This window comes from Enoplosus armatus, chromosome 15 (genome assembly GCF_043641665.1).
Source record: "Enoplosus armatus isolate fEnoArm2 chromosome 15, fEnoArm2.hap1, whole genome shotgun sequence".
Taxonomy (NCBI): Eukaryota; Metazoa; Chordata; class Actinopteri; order Centrarchiformes; family Enoplosidae; genus Enoplosus; species Enoplosus armatus.
In genome coordinates this window covers 16,245,702-16,270,490 of record NC_092194.1, presented here as the reverse complement: position 1 = coordinate 16,270,490, position 24,789 = coordinate 16,245,702, and the positions used below count along the sequence as shown (strand labels likewise).

The following is a 24,789-nucleotide window of genomic DNA, read 5'->3' as shown; positions in this document are numbered from 1 at the left end:
CTTGGGGTGGGACCAGTCACAGCCTGTTGGGATAACAGATTGCGAAGAGATGTCAAGAGAGGAGTTTCAGAGCGCTTTCATGGATCTCCACCATCAATATTTCCAAAAGCATCAAAAAAGACGTTCAAACTTCTGCCAGGCCTGGACTTGTCTGATGAATGAAACATAAGTTCAAAAAAGTTTTCCAAGGCTGGTTAAGGCGGAAAGGTTTTATATTGCACAAATTTAAATGCATTAGTTTGCGGAATGAGACCTTGAGTTAGTAAAAAGAGCCATTTTGCTGTAGTGTTGTTTGGTAATGAGGTGCATTATTCGTTTTTTAGCACACCCATACACATTCAATAATTAGACCTATAACTCTGCACATGCACATTTAATGACCACACAGTGATTTTCACTCGTGTGTGTGCAAATACACACACAGTGAGAAACACACACACAAGGTTATAAAAGTTGTGGTGGAGTTTAGAAACAGAAAAAGATTAAATTATTCAAAATGAAGTTTCTAACTTCCAAATGGTTGTTATACACTAAACTCATCTTCCTCACAAACTCACAGACAAACACATATGCAGACATCTCCTGCCATCAGTAACCTGTAGGCGACTAGAAGGCCTCAGAGAGAAGTCAGAGCCACGGGCCCACATGGAAAACTACACAGAGTTAAATATTCACAGCTCTCCCTACAGCGCCATATTTCTGTCTTTCTATCTCTGCATCTTGGTCCTCTTCCTCATTTCCCTCCTTCTCTCCCTCAATCTCACCCTCTTTACCTCTCCCATCTTTTCTGTGTAATATTCCTTATCACTTTTCAATCACCTCCCATCATCCCCCTCCTCCTCCTACCAATCTGCCTTCATTTCACCAACACTTTTCTCTTTTTCTTTCTTTTCCTTTTCCTCTTTTTCTGATAATCTCGGTTTGCTTTTGCTTGGTCAATATTGACTTTTTAATATAAATTGCATACCAGCCTATATGGTCTGTGTGAGGATCTGGTTTTGCTCAAAAGCCTCAAGCGTGTCACTTTGTGACAGACTTGCTGATCCAACTAAATTTAGAATGGGTTTAAGTGGAGGGTTTTGGTCTCCAATGATTGAGTGAATGCCATTTTCTACTCGCAGTTTCCCTTTTTTTTGGCACACAAATGGTCAAATCTAATATTGAATATGAGCACAGAATCAGCTGATCTGAGACTTCAATCCAAAAATACTATCCTTCAGGAAACTCATATTGGGTAGAAGCTGTCTAAGCATCTCTACCTCTTTCTGCCTCTGTCATCTTCTCCCTCTCTGTACTTCTGTCTCTCTATTTTATTGTCTTTTGCTCAGTTTTTGTTTGGCTTTGCTTAATTCTCTCTCACTGGCCTTTTCTCTTGTCTTTCTTTCTCCTCCCTGTTTTGTCTTTTTGTGGTATATCCGTCTACAAATCCCTGTCTCTCTGCTTTTTCTACCTTTCTACACCTTCCTGTCTCTTACTATCTGTCCTTCTGTCGTAACACCTCTCTCTCTCTCTACCTCTTCCCCCTTCTTTTTTATCTTCATCCTCTTTTCTCTGTTTCTGTCTGTTTCTGTCTTTCTCTCCAAGATAAGAGGGCCTGACCCTGAGGCGGTGTGAGGCAAAGAAAATCAAAGACTTCTACAGTCTAATTTCCATGACCGCTAGAAATGAAGAGGAGAGGAGAGGAGAGGAGAGGAGAGGAAAGGAGAGGAAAGGAGAGGAGAGGATGGGAAAGGAAAGGAGAGGAGAGGAGAGGAGAGGATGGGAGAGGAAAGGAGAGGAGAGGATGGGAGAGGAAAGGAGAGGAAAGGAGAGGAGAGAAGAGGATGGGAGAGGAAAGGAGAGGAGAGGAGAGGAGAGGATGGGAGAGGAGAGGAGAGGATGGGAGAGGAAAGGAGAGGAGAGGATGGGAGAGGATGGGAGAGGAGAAGAGAATAGGAGAGAACTGGGGACCAGCTAAGCGGAGATCAAAGACATACAGAAGAAGAATGATAAAAAAAACGAAAAGCAGAAGAGTTTGTGTATGTCTGGTAGTGCTGGTGGGGGAGAAGGGGGGGTTGGTGGCGGATGAGGATCAGAGACAGGGAGGATATTGGGATGGATAGATTCCAGTGTAGCTGAAAGCAGCTTAGGAAGAAGCTGGGTCCTGGGTCTCACTCTCCTAGCCGCTTGGTCTCCGTGACCTACTCCAGTCAGCATTTAAACCTCACCCCAACTCTCTCACACACACACACACACACACACACACACACACACACACACACACACACAGAATGAGCCTCTTTACTGAAGAAAAGGGGGCTCGTTTATCTGTCACACCAGCATTTGTCCTCTGGGGCACGCCATATGTGTGTGTGACTGCAAAAATGTGTGAAGTCTGAGCTGCTGTGTGCCTCTGCTTGCAAACATCATGGTGGTGTTTTTGCATGCGCGTATAGTCAAAGCAATTTGTTCGCATCTCGCCTGTGTGCATGTATGTATGTGTGTGAAGGAGGTGGGTTGTATAGCCCGCGTTGGACAGAAACAGTGTGTCAGTCTGTCAGCGAGGGAGATACAAGACTCAGTGACCACCAACGCAGGAGTGGGAGGGGGGACTAGTATAGATTTGTAGTGTGGTGTGTTATTACGAAGTACAGTGTAATGCAATGAGTTTTCTGTATGTCAGGCTACTGTTATTGACTTTAGAGTATGGTGATATTGTGTAATATACTGTATATTTACAGTACGTAAGTCTGCCATAACATACAGATGGATGACACATTTAAGAAAAACACAATATGTGTTTGTGTCTTAGTAAGAAAAAGCTTCAGTGCTACTTGGCACAGATTCTCCAAGTCTGTGAAACTGAAACAGAGAGAATAACATCCTTCTTCCAAAGGTTACACCCTTATTTGGTGTTTTTATGATGTTGTTGGAGAAAGCTGTCTAACACGGCAATCCAAAATCTCCCATAGGTGTTGCGCTGATTCCAGATCTGGTGACTGTGAAGGCCATGAGACATGATTCACATCATGTTCGTACTCAAACCATTCTGTGACCCTCATGCCCTGTTGAGAAGCATCTCCCCTCATTTATTCTGGTTTTTCCTTGTGTTTGTTGCCAATCTATATATCATAGTATATATACTAATATACTGTATATATAATAATATATCATAACACATTTGATCATTATATCGCACTGCATGGAGTTGAAACGATCAACCAATTAATCAATCAATCAGTAGAGAGACAGAAAGTTAATCTGCAGCTATTTTGCTCAGTATTTAATTTTGGTCAACACTGTGTAGTTTCAGCTTCTCAAATGTGAGGATTTGCTGCTTTTCTTTGTGTTGTGTGATAGTAAACTTGATGTCTTTGGGTTTTTGGATGAACCAAGACACTTGAAGACGTCACCACGAGTTTTAGCAGATTGTGATCTACATTTTTCATTATTTTATGAGATTCTAAAAACAACTGAATAATGCATTAATCGAGAAAATCATTAGCATACGAATTTTTATCTAATCATGCCAAATTAAAAGTAACAATTCTATTTTCATCATCAACATCAATATGAATTTGAATTTTGTCAAATTAGAACAAAAAGAAAATCACCAAATTTGTTTTGGTTGATTCCACAAAGGTCTGCTTCTTTATAAGCAGAAATGTCTGTATCGTGTTTAAGATATTACCATATAGTAGCCTTGAATATTGTATAGTGCAGTGTAGCACTGACATGGATCCATGGTGTCTCCCTACAGGCCACTGACTAATCATTAAAATCACAGGAATCACAGTGAAAAGGCTCATGGCTCACAAACATGAACTTGAAAATGAAAGAATGAGGTGTAACATAAAGTGTTAACAGCACAGTTTATCAATTTTCCATTCACCGTGCACCCATCCATCAAGAAAGTTACAGTGCTAGCTGCAGAGCCATGTCCACTGCAGGGCCCTGAACAGCCACAGAGACATAAAGGGCCATATGCTCCACTTGATGTGGAGGAGGAGGGTTTACTCAACTTACCCCACCTTCCTTTATATTGAAGAAAACAGTGCAACCGTCGTTTTAAGCTGGTATTCATCTTAATAATATAAATTCAATAAGATGTATAAAAAAAATGGTCGTGATGGTTGCATCTTTGCCTGGACATGCAATTTGCTTTCATTGTTGTTTTGTTAAGGTAATCCTAGTTCAGATATTTAGTAGCTTCTATGTCAAAAGGAGCCGCAATAAAGGAGCATAACGGTGTACAGGCTACTGATAACATAGCTGCTACTCCACCACAAGCACAAACCAGCAGATTGCGTATGAGATCATCAATTATGGAAACGTGAAAACCATGTGCTGAGGAGCGGTGGGGCTGCTGGGGGATGCATGCGGGGTAAGAGAGCCACAATACTACCGGACAGCCTGAGCACTCACCTCTGTCCCGGGGGCTCCGCGAATTCACCGAGTCCCTTCGCCCCCTTCCCCCCCGGCGTGGTCGTGCGTGCTGCTCCAGTTTTGCGGTGCACAGCCCCTTTAATCCATCTCCGGCGTCTCCCAAGTCACCCCGAAATCCAAAACCCCCCCACTATTATTTTAGAGAGCGCTCCGGTGTGAGGCTATTCTGGGAGCACTGAAGGAGAGTGGGAGAATGAGGCTGGATGGGAGTAAGTGGGGAGACCTACAGAGGAGGAGCAGGGATGGCGAGAGAGAGGAGAGAGGAGAGAGAGGAGGGTTGCTGATGGTGGAAAGTCCAACGCGTCCCGCTCCTTTCTATTTCCTGGCTGGATAAGTGGGAGATTCACGTGCGTCCAGCCCGGTTCCTCCCCTTCACTTGCACCTGCAGGTTTTCCTCTTTCCCACAGAATATATAACACGGATACATTTGAAATTCCAAAAAAGCTTATTTTTTCCATGCAAGGCATCCGTCACACGGTTTTCGGGTACGCAGTCAGCTTCACCGCGCGCACACACACACACACACACTCACACTCACACACACAAACACACACACACAATAGGCACGGGGGCCGAGCAGGGCTGTGGAGGAGGGGAGGGGAGGGGAGGGGGGGTACACAGGGGGAGGAGAGTGTGGTGTGTGCGCTGATGGTGGGGGGAGGAGACAGTCTGGTCCACACATACACACTTCTCTCTTCCTTTCCTTGCTGAATTCCTCTTTCGGGGCTACCGCCGAGAGGCGAGCAAGACAAAGGGCTAGATTTGGAATGTGTGTGTGTGTGTGTGTGTGTGTGAGAAGTAAACGCGGCCTGCGCATGTGTGCGTAAAAGCGAGGGGGCGGGTTTGGAGATAACCTCACGCCTAAAAGCAAGAGCCAATTTCACTGTAATTATAATATTAGGCTCGCCATCTGATGCGCCTCGTGCTTCTGTAAACACCAGCAGAGCCTCCAACTACTTCATCAGGTCCGGGGGTGACGGCGCACATGTCTCGGCCTTTGTTTACTCTAGAAGGGTGTGGCAGGCGTCCCCCCGGAGGATCCGGTGCGGAGCTCGAGGACACGCGCGCACCCACTGGTTAATTCACGTTGAAAGTCACAGACACCTCTGCGATCAACTGACTCATCATGAATGACATTGCGGCAATTAACATCAAAGCACAGAGTCGGCTGCGTGTGCACGTGTGCAGTGCGTGTGTCGTGTTTGTACACGTGCACGGTGAAGATGCTCTCTCTAAGAGATCTGTATGTTTTCCTCCCACGATGATCAATTCTTAATGGCTCTTAAAACTGAACGTAAACATCCGTTTAGCACACGCATGTTTCCCCCTCCTGTCAATCATTGTTAGTAACTGAGCGTTGTGACACATTCAGGGACACTTGCAGCCTGTATGTTAATATCTGTGCAGACTGCTGACCGGCCTCCAATGGTTTTACTTTCATTCAGATATTTGCACACAGGAGCAACCCCCCCCCCTCCCCTCTCCCCTCTCTCAATCTCTGTCATTTGGCTCTGTGTCGCTGCTTGGTGCTAGATGAATGGGGGCGCCCCATTTAGTGTTGATCCTGTCTTCGGTTGCCAGGGAGTTTCTCTGGTTCTCATGGGGTACTCCCTCGTCTCCGACTCCCTCCCCATGCGCCCCTCCTCATTCCCTGCACAGAGCCCCCATCCCGACAACAGCACAGGCATACCGCCACCGCGTCAATAATACCCAAGGGTTGGCCACAGCTGGCAGGAGCTAATAAACTCATCACTCACAGTGCCTGGCTCCTATTTACCTAGACAAAGCATTATAGAGAGGGAGGGAGAGGTACATGTGAGGTGGAGGTGGATGAACACTCTCTTCAGCTTCCCACACACTACTCATAGTCCTCTCAACACGGTGAATTTGGTCACAGTTACAGAACCTCCGAGATGCAGAAATCACCACAATTGTATTTTCTTTATTACAGAGTCAGTGCATCATCAGCGCTCTTTACAATTAACCCCAGTTGGATGGTGATTGATCGCCGGAGGGGTGTAGGCCTACATTGGGGATTCTTAAGTTTGATTAAAATTCTTCTTGACTGCTGTTCACACATGTGACCCAATTACTTTGTCTGAGCAAAAGGCCGGCCATCTCCACACAGATATACGAGCGCAAGGACATGTGGGGTATCGGCATGTGCATGTTTGCACGGCTAAGGCAGGTGTTAGGCATGCATGCAGGGACATCCTACATACATGTGCAGACTTCCAGGTGGAGGCAGTGTAACGTGTTAAAGAAAGCATTAGGTAGCTCTCTGCACGTGGACACAATCACCCAACCATCTATCTATCTATGAGAGCCCGCACAATCCTGCGAATGGAGTCTGATTGATTTTTCTACGACCCATTCAGTGCACCCCGACACCTGACAAAGAGCCCATTGTTTACTTTATTACAAGCAGAATCCAAACCATGTGCGAGGGCACAGGACATGTGATTGATTGGCTTTATCACTGTGCGATTATCTTCACTTTATACAGTCTGGTCGATGCACCGGCACTAAATCATCAGCATGCTACTCCATCGCCATCTCTCTCTCGCTCTCTCATCCTCTTCAAACATCCCACACGCTGTTAGAGCTCATCTGTACTGAAGAATTATATAATTGTGGTATCAATTTCAATTGAAAAGTGTCAGGTTTCATATAAGAACTCTACTTTAAAAAGAGTATTACTGTTACTATGGTTATGTGGTTAAGAAAACATTGCCCTGTAATACGAAATACAAGACTGTAAATCAATACAGATGAAATGTGTAACAATGATTTGCTCTGCCATGTTATCTAGGCCACAGCTTCATGGGGTGACTGAAGTGTGACTGACTAGAGAGGGACAGACACACAGACACACACACACACACACACACACACACAGATAATACATGCCTCGCATCCAGAGTTGGCTATCTTTTAGATAAAATGATTGGACATGGGTGCATGTCTCCATCACACTCTCACTAAAACATCCATAATGTGAAGTCATTCTCTGCAGGTATCTCCACTCTACATCCTCGTGCCTGGGGACAGGTTCAAGTACTTCTGTGTGGTTGAAAGCTGTCATTACATGACAAGTTAAACGATAGCATTACACCTCCGGGTGGAGTAGTGCTCAAACCTCAGGAACACAGGCATAAGAGGAGTCTGACACTTTACTTTGACTGGACTCGTGTCTAATATAGAATACAGTGGATGTCACTTTTTAAGACTTCAATTAGTTACAATGTGATAAAATAATTGATTAAGTGCTTATAGAGTATTTGTTTTCTGGCATAGATCAATTGATCCATGTTAACACTTTGTTATAGTGGGTGTAGATTTACTAATTTAAGAGAGATAACTGATAAACGAATGCAGTCTGCACCTGTCATTTCATTGTGCAGCAGTATTTGACTGTATCGTCCTATTTAGTCAAAATGTTCACATCTTTCTCTCTTTTTACCTAAAACAGCAACTGATAATCACAGGTCTTTAAAGCTGAGTTAGCTTTAGAGCTGCTACAACGTCTCAATGCTACATGTTTACCGTGCAACACAATATATACTTAAGCATTAGTGTGGTGGAGCAGAGGCCTTCTGAAGCCGCATTATACAGGTTCTTGAGCTCGTAAACAACAATTTGCTCATACAGTGATTCAGTACTAGTTTTTCTGCTGGAGACTCAAGTGATGTGGTGCGACCAGCGTTCTTGCAATACTCTCTTGTGAGACCAGACAGTTGTTATCTTAAAATGTAAGCTACATAGATATGGACAATACCAGATATAGAATAACATTTACCAGAATGCTGGAGAAATTATATTACACAAAAGACATACAGGTGTTTTACTCTCTCGCACTATTCCCTAATGATATGAATGTGTTTTTCTGTGATATTTTGCTTAATAATGTATTGTGGTATATTCGTCCCAGGTAACCATATTTGATGTTTTTTTTTTAAAGCTGTTTACTTATTATTACAATTTATTTTAAATCATTTTGTCAGCAAAAGGTATCATGTTCCTTTAAGAACCTGCCAGCACTTCACTGCTGCTCTCACACCTGTTACTTGTTACCAATTAAAGCTCCTCCAAAGTAAAAGCTAGTGTTGAGGTAGCTGCTCTGTTTTGGACTCTTTCTGACAACAAATTTTATATTGGAGGTTTTGGTTTCTGACTTTTTTTATGCTAGTGTCATTTGTGGGAAAATTTGTGTTTTTGTAGTCATGCAGAAAGTGCCCTGTAACCCTATCTGCAAAAAACATTTGATTTAATGACCATACGCATATGCAATGAAATTAGTGGATTAATGGATTTTAAATGGGTTTGATGGAGGCCATATTCATCAAAGTGGCTCGGACAGTGTATTATCCTTAAATTATCCCAGGAGGTCAAAGCGTTGGCACAGTATCGCCATTGCTTTCTACTGTCCTTTTGAAAAATAAGTTTACACTCAAAATATGAGATAATGCAAGTAAATAAGTATATAAATGTTTATTTCAAAACATGAGAATGGTCATTATGATAAAATTCAATAATATGCTGATACAATTTCTATAAGGGGTAAATTTAAAAGTATTTGTTTAAATATTCAGTACCACAAGCTCTTTCTCATTAAAGACCTAAAATATATATTTTTTTCCTTTATAGACACCATGGCATGTGAACACAACCACTTCACACCACAGTAAAGTTTGAAACGTTTAAATGTAGTATCAGTACCATCATAAAGTTCTGTTTCAGTAACATCAGTGTGTCTCAGACCTGTGGGCCAGTGAAATTTCCACCACCTGTTTGAAAGTGTTGAGAGACTCACACAAGACTGAGTATCACAATACTTTTAGGTGACGTTGCATTGGATAGTGCTGGAGCGATTTCATAAAGGCCTTTCTTCCCACAGGTCCTCTACTGCTGCACGAGAACAACAGAACAAAACGCAGCTTCCATCTGTCACTGTGTCTTCATAAGTCAAACGCTTGAATTTATTTATTTCTGTGGTTTTGCTGGAATAAAACCTCAATCCATAAACTCTCCATTGTCCATAGCCGCGGGAAGCAGGGATGCAGCTCCCTCTGGTGGTCGACTGAATAACTGAATGAGAATCCCATTCCCAGTCAGCCTCTGAAGAGCCCTCCCTCTTCATCACTCCAGATTATTGACATGAGGCATGAGATTTACTTCACTTTGTTTTAGTAGAAAGCAACAAATATGCTTCATCCGAGTGGAAACAGTGTAAGTTTTGTTTACATCTATTTTAACGATTAACAATGATAAGAAAACAAAAAGAACATGAGGTCTCACTTATCGGCGCGCACTTAGATCTGCAGATCATGCGCAATACAGTCACTGAGCACGAAATTGTTGCCAGACTCATGATAAGTTCCTTCAGTAATTAATATGGTGAACAAATTCATTCCAAATGGATGGCACTTGTTAACAGGCGAAAGCCACAACCCAAGAAGATATCCAACTGTTGTGAGCTGTTTGGGGATTTGGGTTGATCAGATAATTAAAAGGTTCTGTGACACGACTTTGAGATTGTAATTTTGTTCAGTAGTTTTGTATGTCTCCATATAAACACGATGTTGGACTGTTAAATTATTATCAACAGTCTGAAGGAGATAGAAAGGACCACCCTGTTTAAAATGATGCCACCTAGACATCAACGGCAGCACTTTGGAAAAGTGCACTGACACCCAAATACACAACTTTGACCTATGTTTAGCCCATATCACCAGTGACACAAGGTCAAAATTATTTAAATGGCATGGTACCTTGAGTTAACCTAGCAGCCATAAAATGGACCGGAGGTGTGTATTTGTGTCCAAATGTCTCCATTCTGCTCCAGCCCCGTGTGAATTTTCGTGCCTTAGCATCCTTTTGTTTATGTGAAACCTATAAAATCAGAGGAAAATTACCATCTCAAAGTGTCTGTTTAGGAATGGCTCAGTTTGCAAGACCCCTTTTCTTAGTTTTGACATATTTCACAAGGGTGGGATTTTGCTAAAAATGTGTTTTTGACATCACGGTATTAGCGTTGTAACGATGGCGGGACGATACACACAAGAAATTTGGGTACATTGATTTAGGGCTGTACCACTCTTTCTTCACAGTTTTCTAACGTTATCATTCACATTTTTGGGAAATTATTACTTGATTTACGTAAAATAATATATTGTTTTTTTTGCATCTTCATCTCCCGCCACGTGCACTCAGTTAACAGAGAGGTTTGCGTGTGCATTTTCAAATTGCTTTGTTTGCTGTTTCTTCACATTGGGCTAACTTTGATTTTTCTGTGCTCTTGTCGCAGATGTCTCTATGTGCTTGAAGGCCTCTTCAGTCAATGCAACAGGCTGTACGTTTACTCAGCTGATAGGCTTGTGTTTGTTAGACAGCTGTGATTGATGGTTCCTCATGTGAACCACAATAAGTCTCTTCAAGTTGCCGGATTGCCTGATCTTGTTCTTGTGAAGGTATACTGGGATTTTACTGAAATTAGACTGGCTTTCATTCCACAAGATTACATTGCTTATTTATGATTTCATGGATAATGTAGACACATTACTTCTTCTTAAATTGCAGTTAAAGGTTTTTTAGATGTAATTTTAAGCGAGTGTGGAAATAATTAGGTTGAAAATTATTAGGTTGCAGTAAGTAATGGTGTGAGTTAACATATACTGTAATTTTTCAGCAAGCGTCCCCTAAACATAACCCACTCCAACAAAGCCATCTTCCCACGGCTATGCAAGTACCAACCGCTCTGCTCCCTCTGCAATCCTACACATCAGGGGCTTCAGAAAGACAATCAAGTCCCACTGCTTACACTTGATTGGTTGGCTTTTGTCCTCTCCAAAGTGTTCAGAGTGCTTGATAGGTTAGCCTTCTGTCTGTCCAGGCTAGAAGTGTTCCGTGATTGGACAGTTATGTTTCCAGCACCTGGTTGGTTGACTCGACTTCGCTCCAAACTGGTGGAAGTGCGTGATTGGACAGTCCTTTCTCCCGTCAAAGTATTAACGGAGCGTAATTGGTTGGCTCTCCCTCTGTCCAAACTGTTGACTGTGTTTAACTGGCTGCTTCTCAAATGCTCCAGAGTCCCAAGACCACCTGATTGGTTAGCCCTCCCTGTCTGTTGATTATTCAGGGTTTGCAGTTGGCTGGTCCTGTCTCTCTCAGGGAGTTTGGACTGCGTGGAGCTACTTCTGTCTGTGTTTATAGTTTGTATCCTCTGTCTGTCCCGTTCTCTCTCCAGACTGGTATCCCTGCGCACAAGTCCACTCCTCTCCCTCTCCAGGCTGCTCTGGATCTCAGCTCTCCTGGCCAGAGCCTCTCTCAGCTGGGTACGGAACGTCTCTATCTTCCCCTGCAGGTCCTGGAGCTCCCCCTCCCACATGCTGGTCTGAGCAGCCCTGCTTCCCAGGGGGGAGAGCACCAAGCCTGTTGAGGCCAGTGTAGAGACGGGGCCCCCGTTGACATGGAGGCTGATCTGTTGGGGGGAGGTAAAACTCCCCAGGTTGCTCAGCCCAAACCCGCCTAAGCCGAGCCCGGGACGGCCGACCATACCCGGCCGTCCGCGCACTGAGGCGGTGTGTGTGCGCAGGCGGTAGCTGTGGAGGGTTTCCAGGTCAAAGTGCACACGTTTCTCCTTGGGCTCATGGGATGGCGAGGAGTTGCAGGTGTCTCCGGCTGTTGTGGAAGCATTGAGGGATGTGGGAGGAGACGGGGGAGGAGGCTGATGCTGTTTCCTGTGTAGGGTGCAGTTCTCTGAGATACAAGAGGAGGGGCTAGTGAAAGAGGGGAAGATCACAGCAAAGGGCATATATCCAGTGAGATACTGTACAGCAGTATACATGGATACATTTTCCTATAAGCAAGCAAGTACAAAGTATATAATGTATATGTAAGTGGGGATGTGCAGATTTAGCAATAGTATCAGACCTAAATTATGTTCATGTCACTTTGTCTTCATTAGAATTTTTAACTCATGTCTCATGTCTGTTTAAAATCTACCAAATCTCCTTTTTAACAAGTCATTTTGTCTGTTTCTAAGTCACAAAAGCTGCAAGTGTGGTTAGTGTGGCTAGAGTTAGATGAGGACATTGATAACAGTCTGTAAGGTAAACATAAGCCTTCAGCAGCTGCTGAGAACAGATTAAACAAACCGAGTTAATAACATGTTAATCAGTGAGCTTTAGAGGTGTTGGTAGGCAGATTTTGCTACCTTTGGACAGAGCCAGGCTAGCTGTTCCCCTGTTTCCAGTCTTTATGCTAAGCTAAGCTAGCCGGCTACTGGTGTAGCGTCACAGTCACTGTACAGACATGAGCTGTCTGTAGGTAGTGGCTTCTCATCTACCTTTCAGCATGAAAGCGAATGAGTGTGTTTCCCAAAACTATTCTTTTAATAATTTTGATAAATTAGAGGTAATTTCTTGAAAGATGTTTGCACTGGCAACAAGAAAGTGACATTTACTTCTAGAAAACTATTAAAACAACTTCTTGCCAGACGTAAATAGTGTAACAAGTTTAAATGTAATAATTCTGAACAAGGTATTGATGCATTGTGGATGGAAGGTGACAATGAAGTGTGTCGATGCACAAGTCAGTTAGTGACTTCATTACTTTTCGTCGAGGCCGGTCAGCTCCTTCCCAACATCCTCATATGTGGTGTGGAGGGCTCGGTGAATTTTCTGCAAGTGGAGAAGAAAGGTAAAAGAAAAGGAAAAACACAAGAGAACTACTCATTAGTAATGTGAAATTTGTTATCAATTCATCCGCTCTGAAATAAATCAGGAGAGATGATTAATTTGAATTTCTAAGACTCATTATTCTACCGAGCTGTACAGACCATCTGTGACAGCTATTCCTCACAAATGCTGCTGTGGTGCTCCTATGAATAATTTAATCAAGTGATTGTAATTCAGTGAGAGACAGTTCCTTTTTGCTTCTGAGAGAGGTCAAGGTGTCAGTTGCTTAAGCCCTTTTTGATTTAGGTACCCAAGTGTTTTGGTTAGACTGAAAAACCCCCCATCTCCAAACCCACCTTAAGCAATAAGGTGACTATGGTTTAATTATCCCTGATATATATACGTCTGAAGACATCTGAGGCAAAGGGAGACATTCACCCTAGATTCCCTCGATAGGGATTATCTTGAGGAACTAACTCTGATGTCGTAGTCTCAGATAGCTGAGCTGGTTTTGTGATGAATGCTCGAGGCTGCCCGGGAGTCGTTGCCCTTTTAGAGGGACGCCAACAAATGTGAGCAGTCTTGATATTCACACTGCTCGTTCCATTATTCACTCAAAAACATTGCCTCAGGCACCTCATTTGGTAATGGCTAGAGTTGCATAAAATACAAAATATGACCTTTAAGTCCCAAATTTGTGGTTCTTTTTGGTGTACATCGTCATAAACACACACAAAAAACAGTATGATTGTGAAAAAAAAAACTTTGTCTGTAAAAAATAACAGGTTTGGATAATTGGAATTGTATGTTAAACAAGCCATTTCAATTTTTATTTTGTAAAAAGTGATAAAAGTCATTGTCTGTATAAGATGTTTATAAATCAACTGCCTCAGAATAGGAAAAAACTAAACAAAACAAAGGCATAGATGCAACCAATAATGAAGTGCTGCCAATAGAAACTGTTTAATAACTTTTTACTTAATTAACTAATTAATTTAAAATAGTAGTACACGTTAATTTATGGAGCACAATTAAAGCACTAATTAGTTAATTAACAAAGTGCTTACTAGTTAATTAATACATTTAGCTTTAAGTTAAAACAGTTTAATTGAAATCTGTCCTTTAAGACGTGATATTATTCAGTTTTAAAGAAAATATTAGTCTTATTCTTGACTGTTATTACGAGTTTCCAACAGTAGAGGGCGATGGTTAGCTGCAAAATAAGAGTTGTGTGTGAGTGTGTATGTGTGACTGTATGTGCACGTTCACATGAGAGTAATGTGAAGATTACAGTTGTATCTTTTCGGTGTGTGTGTGCATAAGAGACTTTGCAAGTGTGCACGTATCCACGTCACCACAGTATGTATTCACTCACCTGGCTGGTGTGCAGCCAGTACTGCAGTGTGTGCGTGCGCCGGAGACGAGGGATGACTAGGTGATAGAAGGTGTGTTCACCTGCCAAGGTCAGCAAGGCTCCACCCACCCCCATACACAGAAGCACAAACAGGCCTGAAAAATGCTGGATCCCCATCTGTAGAGTCTGAGGGGGCGATGACAGAAACAGAGAAAGAGGTAGGGGGAGTGACACAGATTAGTCAAGACTTAAGCCAACAGAGAGGGAAAAACAGAGATTGATGATTTGTATTTACATAATTACTATTTAGGCCACTTTTTGTGAACATGCAATTGATATTCTGCTGTTGTATACAGAGTTTGGCTGTGTAAGCTCACAAGAATAGAAACAAAAGAGGAGAGGGCAACAGCGTAAAAGACATGTTTGGAAAGAAAGGGATGCGGAGAAGCAAAGGCAGGGGAGAGAACGACCATAAAGAGGGGTGGGGGGGGGGGGTGGGGGGGGCAGCAGTTAGCAGGGGGACGATGGTTAATTGAAGAGCAGTTTGTTCCTATTTGGTTCGCCCATTTTCTCCCTGACATCATGTCTATCTCTTATGAGGGTTTCATCGGCCTGGAGGAAGTGGAAGAGACAGTGGCGAGCTCTAATCATGTTTCCTTCACCCGGCTCATTTCCGCACTGCCTCTGATGGCAATTAGCCCCATCAGCGACAACACTGACCTGCTTTTGCTCCCAATCCAGACGGCAAGATCCCACAGACGCCCACATTGTTTGAGAGTAGGCCCACTCTCTTGGCTTCAATAGTAATAACTTCCTGATGCAGGGTGAAGTTAAGGCTTTCATCTCATTGGAGAAACCTATGACTGTGTAATTGCGTTTGTTGCTATAATGCGATTCAACTTTGAAGTGGGATTTAAAAGGGATGGCCAAAGGGAGTTGAATAGCTCACAAACAAGAGATATAGATATATGTGATCTGTCTAGAGATTCCCAGTTCTTTAAAAAAAAAAAGAGCGAAAAGAAAAAGGAGGACGAGAACTGAGAGTTCTCTGCTGTAGCACACACAAGACACAAATAAGTATCGACAATCAGACAGTACGTGCCTGTAACTCTGGTTAAGGTCAGTAAATAGGCCTGAGTTTATGTGATTGAATGTCTTTGTCTGTGTGTGTGTGTTTGTCTGTGTGTCTTGTGACGGTCAGTGTGCTTAGCTGGCAGGCAATCCTGCCCGTGTCCCAAAGGGAGACTCATTTATGGGAGTACAGCCACAGAAGGCTTTGCTTTACACACCAAACACGTACACAATACATGAACACACTCTCCCACCAATGACTTACCTCAGTGACTGCAAAGACTCGCTTCCCGCAGGGCACAACCTTATACCATTTGTCATGAAGCATGTCCATGAAGCCGTCAGACTTGTAGCGACTCACGAACTCTGACACGTTACGGGTTAGAGGAGAGCCCTGGGGCAGGCCAATACCGTAGCCTGAAAGAGGAGACGCACACAGATGTAAATACATATGCTATAGGTGACAGAATCCAGAAACAGCCATGCCCGAGGAAGACACTAGAGACTAGTGTCTAATTTGGTGTCTTTGTGTGGGAAACCACAGTCAGCCAGTTGCAGTTAGCCAAAGGGCAGATGCCCTCCGGAAAAGGGAGATTTATAGGCTTCAGTTGGAATCAGAATCAACACTGGCAGGTATAGTGCATATACAGTGCAAATACACAGCTTTTTCTGGTATAGTATTTGTGTAAGGAAACAAAGCACAAAGCCACTAAAGCTGGTGGAGGGGTCCCCTGTGGTACAGAATACTGTAGTGGATCAAATTCTGGTATTGAGTTGTCTGTTTCTCTCTTTGCCACTTTCAATACTTACAGCTTTGAGAAGCTTCTCACTACAAGAAAGTAGGTAAATCTAAAGCCAGGATGAGACTAGGGGACAATTATTAGTTGGTTACTTGTCAGAGCAGGTGATTATGGTCCTGAGACACATGTCAGACTACACACTGAACCCCAACAACTATTAGCCTGCTGTCTCTCATGACATGCAAGACTTTCAAAGGTGATAGAACAGGAGGGGGTTAGAGTAAGGATGCACAGATCTCTTACGCCTGATTTGTATCGCATATTGGCCAGATGTAATTTCTTTTACTATGTCATTATAAAAATTCAGCGTTTCCGCTATCAGTTACATTTATTTAGTAACAGCAGGCTGCCGCCTCAGTTTTTAGTGCCACAGCAGTCCCTGGCCTCATGTTACCTCACATCAAAATGACTCCAAAGAGTTCCATGCAGTGAGGTTTACACATTTTTAAAGGTGGGGAAAATAGAGCGCTGGTATCTGATTGCTACCTTGAGTTGAGTTATTGGAATTGGTATCAGTAGAGAAAAAGATGGATTAGTGCATGCCTCGGCTAGAGATAGACTTCTGGGATCAGTGTCAACATCTGAAGCATCATGGCGGATGCTGTAGACGTTGTCAAACTGGTAGTGTGTCTGTCGGAGCCTTGTGAGTTGTCCTATACTTGTCTTCTAAGATAAAATGACAAATTGTCGTGCCCGATGCTCATTGCCATTCCCAGCACCCCATGTCTGTCAGATCGGGCCATTTTTGGGGCTGACATCAAGTCGTCTGATCCGGGGTTGGAGTGGGATCAAGTGTGCCCCAACCTCTAGACTCACCTCACCGAACAAGGTGCGAATATACTCATATTTTACCTGACTGTGCTCCTTACAGGCAGCTTTGTTCCCTTGGGCTGTGGCAACCCTGCGGTGATTTACTTGTGTAATATAAATTACTTCTGTGTAAATGAAAACACTATGGGGGAGGAGCTGGTCCAACATCACCATGTGATGTGAGAAATGACTCAAAACAAAAGGGGAAGAACGTGTCACTCATGTATTTTTTATATTATGATCCCTTTTATAAAGAACAACGTTTTTTCTGAGATGTTTTTCTCACCTGTGCACTACACTCTGGTCAGCCTCAACTAATGTTATTAGTTCCTTTTTTTTTTCTTTCCCGTGTGCTTGATTGTTTTTATTTCACTTTTCCATTAGTGTTTTCAGACAGGGTCCCCTGAGCGCTGCCTGAAGAACATTAAGAGGTACATGACACTTCGTACAAGTTCAGTCATCAGCCTGTAATATATGTTTTATTCTATTTATACTGGCAAATTAAAATCTGAATACCATCCTTCTTCAGCTATGGAATCTGTTTTGTCGCCACACTTCCAGGTTCCACAAAAATCACCCACACAGCATCAGAAATAATCGGACCTCCTACCACTCACCCACCTTAACCTCATCACCAGAGGCCGTTGGTTCGCAAAACACTTATCGTAGTCTGTGACGCAGATCATCCACTCCATGCTCACATCACACTCATCTCCTCCGGCTACAGATACAAGACCCACTCTTGTACTACGGCCAGTTTTCACTCCATTTGCACGGGAGCTTGATAACATCCTGACTTTAGAGCTCTTTTGGAGATCTTTTTGTTTTGTTCCTCTGTTGATGATGTTCCTCTGTAATGAAGTTGAGCTGTTGATTGTTGTTGAATGTTGCTGGTGTTGCTGTTTCCTGACACGATTCAGTAACACATTTACTCTAGTTTTACAGTAGTTTAGTTTACATTTATATAGACAACAAGCCTGGTTTTGAGGTATTGTTGAAGTACTGTATTGAGTACAAATTCTAATTGTTTTGGGACTTTCCTTCAAATAGGGAAATATTATACTATTTACACATGCAACTGGCAGCTGCTGATTACTTGCAGAGTGATGGTTTACATGCAAAACATATGATGTGTTAATAAAATATTATGTGCAATTAGAGTTCAAACCCGCCGCTGCCACATGTATGGATTTTACAGCTTCAAAGCTATTTAAATTATGCAGTCAGTAATGCAAGTAATTGCTACATTAAGTATTCATCTGTGCTTAATTTGTAGAAATTGTTTCATCGCCACTTGATTAGTATTGCCTTGGACTTCCTTATTTCCATTTTGTTAAAAGGTAAAACACTATCAGTAATGAGACCAGGCACGGCAATAAAATATACAGTAGTTACAGCAATAAAATTATATAACTATGATATTTTTAATTAACAGATTTAAGTATTTCCCCCCCCTCCACTGTTCATTGCTTTAACTTCAAAAGCGGCACATTCATGTATCATTACACAACTTGAAATGTTGCTTGTTTTGCGTTACAGAACTGATTTCTGCAGGTGCGAAATGAGAGAAATCTGTCCCTCAGCTTAGAATCAAAAGACCCTCTCGGAAATGTATTGCCATACAAGTTTTCATTTCCTCTGTACTGCAGTAAAAGACACAGTCATGCCAACAGCGTTCGTGTGTGTGTGTGTGTGATTGACTTGGACCTGGCAGCTGTTTGTGAGTGCGTTTATGTGTGTGTGTGTGTGTGTGTGTGTGTGTGTGTGTCGGCTGTCAAGGTGTATGAGCCTGATGGGGGTTGTGGACAGAAGCAGAGAATAGCTAAGGTTCACGTAACTGTCACACTCTGCTTCCTACATGACAAAGACTGTCTAAGCTTCCCTCCCTTTGCTCGTACCCTCCTTTACCTTCCCCTCTGTTCTTTTCCATTTTCGTCCTCTCTCCCCTCTCCCCTCAGTTCTCCTTCTCATCCCTCCTCTTTCCCTGTCCGAGGTCATTTCTTTCCCACCATTGCCGCTAGTCTCTTCCTCTGTTAGTCCACTCCTTATCTCTGTCATCCCTTCAATTTCGTTCAATTTCTGCTTCACTCCATTCTTCAGTTTATCTTTCGGCTCCTCTCCCGAGTCCATTGCTTTGTCTCAGTACGTCTCCCTCGTCTTTGCAGCAGACAGACAGCATTTTTCTGTCATCAGCCTATCTCCATCCGCATTTCTTTAGAGCGCTCAGTCAAATAGTGAAATACAAGTGGGCAGCCACTTGTCATTTGTTTTGATTCTTTCCCCCAGACATCCGCATATTCCATCACAAGCCTCAAGTCCCAGAGCTGTCACTCAAATCCCCCACACACCTACTCACTCACAGACACACCCGGGCACATCAAGTTTTATTCCAAAGCACTTGGCTTGTAAAAAAAAAATGTTCTACCTTATTTTTAAAATACCGATCGAGAATGTAACTGTTCTGCAAGCAAAGATCTGTCATAACTTTAAAATCATACATCTTTGTTCCTAAGCACTGCTCTCTTTTGTGTTTTTGCACTGTAGTTCCAGAAGATTATTTCATAATCAAACACTGGCTGGTATTATTGTATAACTATAAGTCTTTTTGTTTGATTTCTGTTAATGAGGTTTGACTTTCTGTATGTTCCTTAATTGCTTGTTTAGTTCAAATATAGCAAATGTTAAAGCTTCTACGAACGTATTATTTGTTGTGATTCAATCAGTGATAGAGACTTTATATAGTAGGTATTAGGGTTGGAGGATGTAGCCAAAGATCTGTATCAAGATGAATTTCCAGATCAAACTACAAATGTAACAATTCTTTATGCATCAGTGCATGCATTTGTTTCTAATGTGTGTGTCCTGTTTAATTACAGTATGCAGTTACAGATACTGAGCTGTTGGTTGGAAGTGCTACGGATGGATAACAGCCACAATTTTATTTTCATTATCAATTAATATTTGGATTATTTTCTCCATTAATCACTTGGTCTAAAATGCCAGAAAATAGGAAAAAATACTCATTACAGTTTCCCAGAGCCCAAGGTGACATCTTCATGATGCTTGTTTCCTCCGACCACCAATCCCAAACCAAAAGATGTGCAGTTTACTATTTTTTAAGACAGAGAAATGCAGCAATTCCCCACAACTGGGAAGCAGTTGGATGTTGAAAAATGGCTTTAATGATAAATTGCATATCAAAATAGTTGCAGATTATTTTTTTTGCCGATCCACTAATCGATTCAGCTCCATATAATTTGATTTACTTCAACCAGTGTATTCTGCAAGGCATATCGTTTGACTGGGTCTTACTTTAGAATTAAACTCTTCTACCCACATTTCAACACACACACACACACACACACACACACACACACACACACACACACACACACACACGTAATCAGACAAAGGTACGTCGTTCCTGCCAGACGTGATCTGTGCGACCAAAGACAGTTTCACCCCGGCAACAAAATCTTCTGCCAGCCTCATTTTGATCTTCAGACACGCTCTGTCCTGCTTGACTGAGCTTATGTAGACCACTTATGCACACAGGGACACACGCGCCACACACACACACACACACACACACACACATACAAACAAGCAGTGAGCGGCTGCGTGTTCAGTGGCAATATTATTAATGGGGTGTGTCTAGGCTGTCGTAAACATCTCCCAACAGCACTCAGTGAAAACGGGCTCAGAGCGACACCCACGCGTCTCTCTCCACTTAAGTAGCCTGAAGATTTCAGCAGAGCACCTTGCCTGCAGCGACTCCACAGTCCCAAATTCCTATGTGTCCCTGTATCTCTTGTCCACAAACCGCTCTATAAATCCTGCCTGCATCCTCATGTGGACCAAATAGCACTTCTTCTCTTTTTTTCCCCTCCATCCATTCTCTCTCTCTCTCTCTCTCTCTCTCTCTCTCTCGCCCTCCCTCACTCCATCTGCTTGGGGTGAAGGTTTGTCTTGATTAGGGGACTCTGTTGGCTGGCTCTTTTATCACTCGCTGTGCAGAAAGGCGCAAACTGGCAGTGGGCAAATGAAAGCCCTCTATCTCCTTCTTGTGCTCAACTCCCACCTCGCTTACCCCCTCCTACTGGCCCTCCCTTTCTTTACCTTTGTTGTTCTTTCCCTTACTTACTTTTTTCATCTGATATTCACTCTTTTCTTTTTGCCTCTCAATCTCCTCTCCTCCTCCTCCTGTGTTTTTCCTCTTACACTTCCTGTCTGGGCTATTTCCTGCTCTTTCTTCCTCTACCATTCAGACTTATTGAGTTATTCACTCCCATCCCATTCTTCCTCACGCAGGCTGCTGTGGATTCTTCGCCTGCCTTTTCATGTAGACAATAAAACGAGTAGTCATCAAAGTGACCCAGTCCACATACCAATGAGACCTGCTTTCTCATCCTCACAATCGTGAGTAATGCCAGAGTGATGTCTCTTGGCTCATTTTGTCTTATGCAGTAAAGAAAGCAGTAGATAATCTCCAGTGAACAAGTGATGTACAGTGAGTAGTAGGAACGTGGGAGTGGGGTCTTTCTGAGGCTATGGCTTGACTGACAGAGAAATGGTTTCAAAGTTAGTATCTGGCCTCATGTGGCACCCTTTCTAGTATCTATTTACTGTCTCTATATCTGTGCGTGCATGTCTCGGAGATGGGAGGAGAAAAGAAAAGGCTGAACTGAAACACACACACACACACACACACACACACACACACACACACACACACACACACACACACACACACACACACACACACACACCAGGCATGAGCACACACACTAATTCTATACCTGTAAAAACCTTCTAGTGACTCAGCCGAGTTTGGGTTCGAGGTTAAATGCTTGATACATCCAATAAATGTGTTCTGCCAGAGAAAATTTTCACTTCAAAGTCACCTTCAGAAGGCGTATATGTGCAGATGACATGTGACTGGAATGCAGTAACACTTGCAATAATGGCTGGAGCCTTTATTTACCTCAATGAAAAGGGGGCACCAGACTTTTATTAGAGCTAGGACATAATTTCTTTTGACAGGTCGTCAGCAGCCTTTATTTATAAAAGCGATGCAATTTACTCTCGTTCTGCAAAACAATCCCACGGCTCATATGTATTCATATGATTTTATAGCATACATACTTAAGGAAACTACTACTTCTACTACTACTATTACTGCAGTCATAATAATGAACATAAGAGTTGTGCAAAGCGATTAATTACTTGATCAAAAAACGTGATTTATTGCTGGTAATTTATCATCAGCTATCGAACACAATGGCAATTAGTCTTGTAACCAAAGCATCCATACCTCAAAACAGAAAGAAACCTTATTGACTTACAGACTCATTGACTAACAAAGCAATGCTGCGGTGATGCATGTTGCAGTTACTTTTGCTTTGTAAGTTAAAGATTTCATGTCAGTGCTTGCAGGATATTGTGACTGTACCCAGCACATACAGTATAGGTGATATGTTCCACCACATGCAGCAGAACGTCTTCAACAGGCTATGCCATTAATAATGTATGAATTTAGACTTTTTTTCGAAATCGTTTTAGTTTGGACGATACACAAGTTATAGGCGTAGAAGAGGGAGGATGGAAAATACAACTTTGTTAAACATGAAAACATGACAGTGTAAAATGATTTTTTTGCGTGGCTTTTCTTTTTTCCTTGATTGCTGTGGTTCATATGGTGATTTTCAGACAGAAGAAGAAGCAAAGACTTTACATTGGAAAAAAATGTCCTCCCTCTGAAAGTCTAAAATGAAAACAATTTCCTTCAAGAATACCACCAGAACACACACACACACACACACACACACACACAGACACACACACACACACACACACACACACACACACACACACACACACACACACACACACACACATTAAACACACCACTATGTAAGCAACCATCAGTGCTCTCACACACGTCACTGGCTGTTTTTCGACTGGACTTCACGCTTGCAGGTCAAACTAATTGCAACACGGTTGTGAAGCATATAGACAAAGTGCTCTGACTGGGCATTGTTGTTAATAATAGATGGCTGAGTACTTTTTCCCTGCAGCATTATAAGTTCATCCAGTGAATCACTGTGTTACTCTGTCAGTCATGTAGCTAACTACAGGATTTGAGCTCCTTTCTGAATGTGTGTGTGAGTGCGTACTACATGTTTCCTTACACGTGTGTGTATGTGTTGGTGTTTGTAAGTCTGCATGCTTTAAGGTGCGTGTGTGTGTGTGTATTTGTCTGTGTTGCATGAGGGAGAGAGCCTGAGGTCTTATGCAGTATATGTCATGTGTGTACAAGTACTGCATTTCTACACGTGTGTGAGTGCATGCGCCACTTTTGGTTTGTGTGTGTGAGTACTTAATCACATTATGGGGACAAAGATTTTCATATAGTCACATTATGGGGACTCACCTGCAATCTGGGGACAAAAGGCAGGTTCACACTAGGTCAATTTATGTTTATGTTCTAGATTTATATATACGATTTATCTATATGATACAGAGTTAAGAATACTACCGTTATTAGGTTAGTGTAAAGGCTGGAGTCAGACATTTTTTTAGTTAAAGTAAAGTGGTTAAAACAAATTTATATGATTTATATGGTACGTTTCAGAAGAGTGTTACAAAGTGCTTTGCTGAGAAGAAAAAGACAAAGAGCAAATAGAAACAGACTGGACAGTAGATCAAAACAAGGACACAAAATGTAACAACTACATAAAATGTTATAATATGTGTTATAAGATCAGGAAAAAGCCAAAAATGCTTTTTTTAAAATATCATCAGGTCAATACAATGTCCTCACAAGTGATGAAAACAAGTGTGTCTTTGTGTGTGTGAGAGTCTGCGTGTGCACCTTCAATGGCGAAAGGCTTCCCCACAGTGAGCAGTTTGCATTCTGCGTCGATGGAGACCTCAAAGTCCAACAGGGCTTTGTCCATGATGAACGCATCCAGGGCAGGAGGATCTGTCCTTCACCACCGACACACACACACACACACACACACACACACATCAAAAGAGTGAGGGAGAAACATTAATTGAAAACAGCTAACCTCAAACTTTTGAAGACCTGTAAATCAGATTAACTTCCCAAGCTTCCTCAGACCGGCGCAGGAACCCTGTATGTGGGGCTGTCATCCCACTTTGTCATTTAAACAGAGGATAAGATTAACTGTATTCTAATACACTGTGTAAACATATACATCATTACCTAAACCAACAGCCTCTGTGGCGGGCTGATAAGGCATTATACACACTGCTGAAGACTCTTCTACTCCGGCAATATCGATCTAATTGACCCTGATTGACCCCTAATTATAGACCGCTCCTCTGGGTGCAGCCTCTGCCGCTGACCACGGCTGGCAGGAGATAAGTTCCAGGCTACGAAGCACAACACACTGGATTTGAATAATACACCTACACACAAACACACTGATAAAAAAGAAAAGATGCACATTTCCTGACACACACACACCGACACAGACATCCAGATGTGCGCACAAACTCACAATAACACAAACAGATTTGTACGCACACCATTACACCAAATTTGGATGGCAGACAGATAAACAAGCATAAATTGTATTGTAATGGAAAAGACATGCGTACACACACACGCAGACAGTCTAAC

At 42.5% G+C, this 24,789-nt stretch overlaps 1 protein-coding gene across 1 annotated transcript in view; it reads right to left on the bottom strand.

Moving 5' to 3' along the window:
- Positions 1-11,227: 11,227 nt before the first annotated feature.
- The window catches only part of LOC139297581 (glutamate receptor ionotropic, NMDA 3B-like), a 61,696-nt gene continuing 48,134 nt past the window's right edge, over positions 11,228-24,789 (bottom strand). Inside the window, exons 8-12 of the mRNA XM_070920322.1 lie at positions 24,013-24,128; positions 15,794-15,945; positions 14,479-14,643; positions 13,039-13,106; positions 11,228-12,203 (exon numbers count right to left, since the gene is read on the bottom strand). Of these exons, the coding sequence (XP_070776423.1) occupies positions 11,228-12,203; positions 13,039-13,106; positions 14,479-14,643; positions 15,794-15,945; positions 24,013-24,128 (1,477 nt within the window). The remainder of the gene's footprint in view (positions 12,204-13,038; positions 13,107-14,478; positions 14,644-15,793; positions 15,946-24,012; positions 24,129-24,789) is intronic.